This window comes from Cyprinodon variegatus, unplaced genomic scaffold (assembly GCF_000732505.1).
Source record: "Cyprinodon variegatus isolate N-32 unplaced genomic scaffold, C_variegatus-1.0 Scaffold38, whole genome shotgun sequence".
NCBI classification, from domain to species: Eukaryota; Metazoa; Chordata; class Actinopteri; order Cyprinodontiformes; family Cyprinodontidae; genus Cyprinodon; species Cyprinodon variegatus.
Genome location: NW_015150491.1, coordinates 1,369,460 through 1,375,051, shown reverse-complemented (window position 1 = coordinate 1,375,051; position 5,592 = coordinate 1,369,460). Strand labels below are relative to the sequence as shown.

The window sequence follows — 5,592 nt, the reverse complement described above, 5'->3', positions numbered from 1 at the left end:
TCTATCTATCTGTCTGTCTGTCTGTCTGTCTGTCTGTCTGTCTGTCTGTCTGTCTGTCTGTCTGTCTGTCTGTCTGTCTGTCTGTCCTCCCACTTATCTTTTCATGTTGTTAAATCTCGTCATCCAGGTTATAGTCATTCCAAATAAAAAAAAGGAAAGCCATAACATCCAATAGCCAAGACAAATGCATCACAATGTTACCAGCAGACAAAGGAAAATGCAGAGTGGTCCTCAAAACTTCCGAATACACTTACACATATGAATCTTTGAAAAGATATCCAACCGAAACCTACAAAAATAAAATCACGGACTACCTCAAGCAACTTGAAAAAGACAAGGTGATTAACCGTTCAGCTTATTTTAGATTAAATCCAGGGGAGGACATTCCAGGCTTATATGGACTCTCAAAAATTCACAAGGAAGGAACACCACTCAGACCCATTGTCAGCAGCATTAACTCAAACATACAACATTGCTAAAAAGCTTACAATATTTTAGCCCTGGTGGGAAACTTCTCTGTTACTTCTCTTTTCACGTACATACCTACCGTATATCAGAGGCAGTGGAAACAGTCAGGAATGGTCTTCAACAAGACAGTGACATAAACAACAGGACCAAATTCACTCTGGACCAGACCTTTCCACAACCTATTGCAAGTTCAGGGATAATTTGTACAGACAAAAGCATGGTTGTACCATGGGATCTCCTGTGTCACCAATTGTGGCCAATCTTTACATGGAATTAATGGAAAAGAGAGCTTTGGACAGATTCCGAGGAACACCACCAAGCCATTGGTTTAGATATGCGGATGACACATCCGTCAAACTCCAGCAAAAAAAGTGGAAGCTTTCACAAGACACATCAGCTCGGATGACTGCATCCAGTTCACCAGAGAGGATGCCAACAACAACAAGCTACCCTTTCTGGATTGTTTGGTGAGCATGGAAGGAGATGGAAACCTCAACATTGAAGTCTATTTGAAATCCACTCACAAAGACCTATTTCTTCTTTTTGACTCACATCAACCAACACAAACTTTCTGTCATCAGAACCTTACAACACCAGGTCGAGCATGTCCCTACAAAAACAGAAGGGAAGCAAAAAGAACAGAAGCACATCAAAGATGCTCTTCAAACCTGTGGATATCCAAACTGGGTGTTCGTCAAAACAGCAAGGAAATCCAAAAGACACGCAGCAGAACATAAGGGTGAGAAGATTAAATGCAAAAACATCTCCATCCCATATGTTGCTTGAGTCTCTGAAAAACTCAAGAGGATTTTCTTCAAACACAAAATACCAGCACATTTCAAAGGAAACAAGAACCTTAGACAGAGACTAGTGCTTCCTAAGGACAAAACCCCCAAACCAAATATGAGTGGAATGGTGTATGCTGTTCAGAGCAGTGATGAATGCTCTGATCTTTATTTTGGAGAAACCAAACAACCTCTCCACAGATGCATGGCCCAACACAGAAGAGCAACCTCCTCTGGACAAGACTCAGCTGTACATCTACACCTTATGGATAAAGGACATTCTTTTGAGGACCAGGATGTTAACATTTTGGATTAATAAAATAGGTGGTTTGAGAGGGGCAAGAAGAAAGCCATCTATGTTAAGACAGAAAAACCGACCTTAAACAGAGGGGTGGACTCAGGTTCCAGCTTTCAAAAACTTACAATGCAGCTATTGAGTTAATCCCTTCCCGTTATCATTGCAGCCCCACCCCATCTCGTCTATTTAGCTAGTCTTACAATCCCTTTTACCGATCGACCTTTCAGACACTTAGATGGGTATGGGGTAGTGCAGTCTAACAAAAGAAGCCAAACGACCCCGATTCCAAATGGGTGGACCCCTTCTTCTGTTCCAGTTTGCATGTATTCAAAACAGGGCTTTTTTGGGCTATTGTATAAAACCTCGAACTCAACGCTATTCCTGATATTTTTAATTGAAAAAGCTTCCTGGATGGGAAGCGAAATGTCTTCAAAGTTGGAAACCAAGTCCAGTGGACTGTTTTTAGTGTTTTTTTTTTATTGTTTGTCTTCTTCACACGTCTACCTAGATTCTGTTTGAAGAAACACAGTATGGCTTTTACCAAACACCACACCAGAGCATGTGAACGGAGCGTAGCGCAGCGCAATTCCCGCTCCCCACTCAGGAGGATGTTCGCTCATTCGTTCTGCCGCTCAAAGTTCTGCCAGGATGGTCTGCTAAAAATCCGCTTGGCACTCACCGTAATTTTCCTGCCGCTGCAGCGAAATCGCTCCATGCTCGCTCAAATTTTCAGGAGAAGGCATTTTCTGACATTTTTCCTTCATGTTATTGTGCCAGGGGCCAGGGACACACAGCATTTGATTTAATGACTTGATGAATGAATGATACACGTGTATTGTCTTATTTAATTGGGTGTTAAATTATCGCACTGTTTCCCAGCAGTGAACATAACACCTCGCTCCATTCATGTTGCCACACATTTCCTATTTAATTATTATTTGTCGAAAAAAATCATACTTAAATCAAATAAATGCTATTTTACGAATGTTATAATCCTGGATCAAAGTGAAATCCTCGCTCTGGCCTTTAAATTGAAAACTGCTCTGCAATATTTCTTCCATATTTCTTCCACTCCGTTACCACCGCTTGCTCCACGCTCCGCTCACATGCTCTGCACCACACATGAAGTACAATGATTGCATGCAGGAGTTTTCCATCACATTTTAAAAATAAGACTTTCCTCCCTAGCAGCTACTTTAGATCAAAGATCATGTTGTGCTTTCCATAAAGTTAAAACCTCCCTTTACTTTTAATTGGACCAAGTATAAGTTAAAATGATAAAATAAATCTTTTAATATTTGTTGTTTCAGACTCCTCTAAGTTATCTACAGCAAGTCATGATTATTTTCCTCACTCACATTTCACCACAAGCTATACGATCATTTTTGTTTTTTAACTTCGTTGTCAACCTATGATAGATAATTGGAGGAGTATCTCAATATAATCTGTAATGAGAACCTACACATACAGTAAAATTATTTCACACCAAATGAAGCTCTAACATTTGTTATAAAATGCTTGGTGTTATTAGAATAGCATTTTGTCTGTTTTAAAACTCACAATTACTGAATGTCTTCTTTTAGCCTCTTACATGACATCATCTCTCAGCAGCTGCATTGCTTTATTGTCTCTCACTCTCTGAAATATTTTTGTCAGTGTCGTCATATGGCCGTATTGATTAAATCCAGGCCTGTGGCTTTATGTGATGAAACTTTCTGGGTAGAGTGATGGACCATTAGCTTACTGTATGTGGCTTTGAAGAGTCAAATAAATGCAAAAATCAGGGCTTTGCAGTGGAAAAGTTCTCAAACTCTCGAGTGTTTTGATTATGACAGGCCTTTATAATTCTTCTTTAACCCAGAGAGAGTGTGTATTCAGTGCATAGGTTTGTTTGGCCCTTTGGCAGTAAAATGTGTGACATGTACTGAACTTCTTGGTAAGAAATATTTCCTTTGAAAACACACCCCACTTCCCCATTTTTCCATTTTCTCTCAACAGTTGTTTTTTTCTCTGCTTCACTTTTTCCACATGATTTTTTTCTATCCTTTTATCTCATCCTTTGCTTATCTGTTGAATTAATTTCTATGCGTTTCTCTTCCATCCCCAATCACCCTTCCCTTATTCCCCACTTCCTTAGCCTACTTTCAGAAAACAGCTTTTTACATCTCTTTAAGCTTTTGAATCAAACAAAGTGAAGGATGCCAAGTCATCTGCTGTCCTCATTATCTTTAACAGTCATAACAAATCTGGCAGAATGACACTAGAGCCTCTAAAACCCCCTTTAAATCATGCATTGTGCTCTGCTTTAATACAGGTACTACTTCAGAGTGCAGGCAAAGAATGTCTACGGTTTGGGACCATTAAGTGAAACACTTACCTATGTCACCGAGTCAGGTATGTCTATAGAAGTACATTTATAAAGATCTGTATTGATCAGAGTTAAAATAGATAGTCCAGATTTATATTTACTTTGTGATGGATGATATGCAAAATCCAACATTCAAGCAAGAGTTATAGAATTTAGAATTTAGTGTTTTTATATTTCCATTGTTTTTTCAGGTTTTATACACACACACACACACACATATATATATATATATATATATATATATATATATATATATATATATATATATATATATAAACTCTTCCTCACCCATCGCGGGTGGTCTTCCCCTCTTTTTTCCCCCATACTGGGGTCCAAACTCGGGTTCTCTATCAGAGGCCTGGGAGCTTGAGGGTTCAGCGCAGTTACTGTGCTGTTCCTAGACCTGCACCCTTCTGGACCGAGATGTCTGATGTACCAACTCCTTCAGTTTGGGGGTCACTGCCCCAAGGGCCCCAATGACCATGGGTACCACTGATGCCTTGACCTTCCAGGTTTTCTCCAGCTCTTCTCTGAGCCCCTGGTATTTCTCTAGTTTTTCATGTTCTTTTTTCCTGATGTTGCAGTCACTTGGTATTGCTATGTCATTCTCTTGCCACATGAGGCCGGGCATTGTCGTGGAACCCAGGACCCACTGCACCAGCATAGGGTCTGACAATGGTTGCAATTTTATCTCAATACCTAATGGCAGTTAGGGTGCCATTGTCTAACCTGTAAAGGTCTGGGCGTCCCTCCATGGATATGCCTCCCCAGACTATCACTGACCCACCACCAAACCAGTCATGCTGAACAATGTTACGGGCAGCATAACGTTCTCCACGCTTCTCCAGACCCTTTCACGTCTGTCACATGTGCTCAGGGTGAACCTGCTCTCATCTGTGAAAGTACAGGGCACCAGTGGCAACTTGCCAATTGCGGTGTTCTGTGGCAAATGCCAATCGAGCTCCACGGTGCCGGGCAGTGAGCAAAGGGCCCACTAGAGGACGTCGGGCCCTCAGGCCACCCTCGTTAAGTCTGTTTCTGATTGTTTGGTAAGAGACATTCAAACCAGTGGCCTGCTGGAGGTCATTTTGTAGGGCTCTGGCAGTGCTCCTCCTGCTCCTCTTTGCACAAAGGAGCAGATATCGGTCCTGCTGATGGGTTGTAGACCTTCTACAGCCCTGTCCAGCTCTCCTGGAGTAAATGCCTGTCTCCTGGAATCTTCTCTGTGCTCTTGAGATTGTGCTGGGAGATAGAGCAAACCTGGCAATTGCACATATTGATGTGCCATCCTGGAAGTGTTGGACTGCCTGTGCAACCTCTGTAGAGTCCAGGTAACGCCTCATGCTAACAGTAGTGACAGTGACCCTAACCCAATGCAAAACTGATGAAAAAGAGTCAGAAAAGATAAGGATGGGAAAAAATGTCAGTGGCCTCCACCTGTAAAACCATTCCTGTTTTGATGGTCATCTTGTTGTTGCCCCTCTAGTGCACCTGTTGTTAATTTCATTAACACCAAAGCAGCTAGAACTGATTAACAACCCCCTCTATTGTTACCTGACCAAATCAAAATCCCAGAAGTTTGATTAAATTGATGCTATACTCTGACTACAAAGTGTTCCTTTAATTTTTTTGAGTAGTGTATATATATATATATATATATATATATATATATA

At 41.1% G+C, this 5,592-nt stretch overlaps 1 protein-coding gene across 2 annotated transcripts in view; it reads left to right on the top strand.

The window, feature by feature from the left end:
- Nucleotides 1–5,592, top strand: part of fndc1 (fibronectin type III domain containing 1) — a 43,831-nt gene that overhangs the window by 34,843 nt on the left and 3,396 nt on the right. For both annotated transcript variants that reach the window (XM_015369820.1, XM_015369819.1), the window contains one exon: nucleotides 3,866–3,945. In XM_015369820.1, the coding sequence (XP_015225306.1) occupies nucleotides 3,866–3,945 (80 nt within the window). The remainder of the gene's footprint in view (nucleotides 1–3,865; nucleotides 3,946–5,592) is intronic.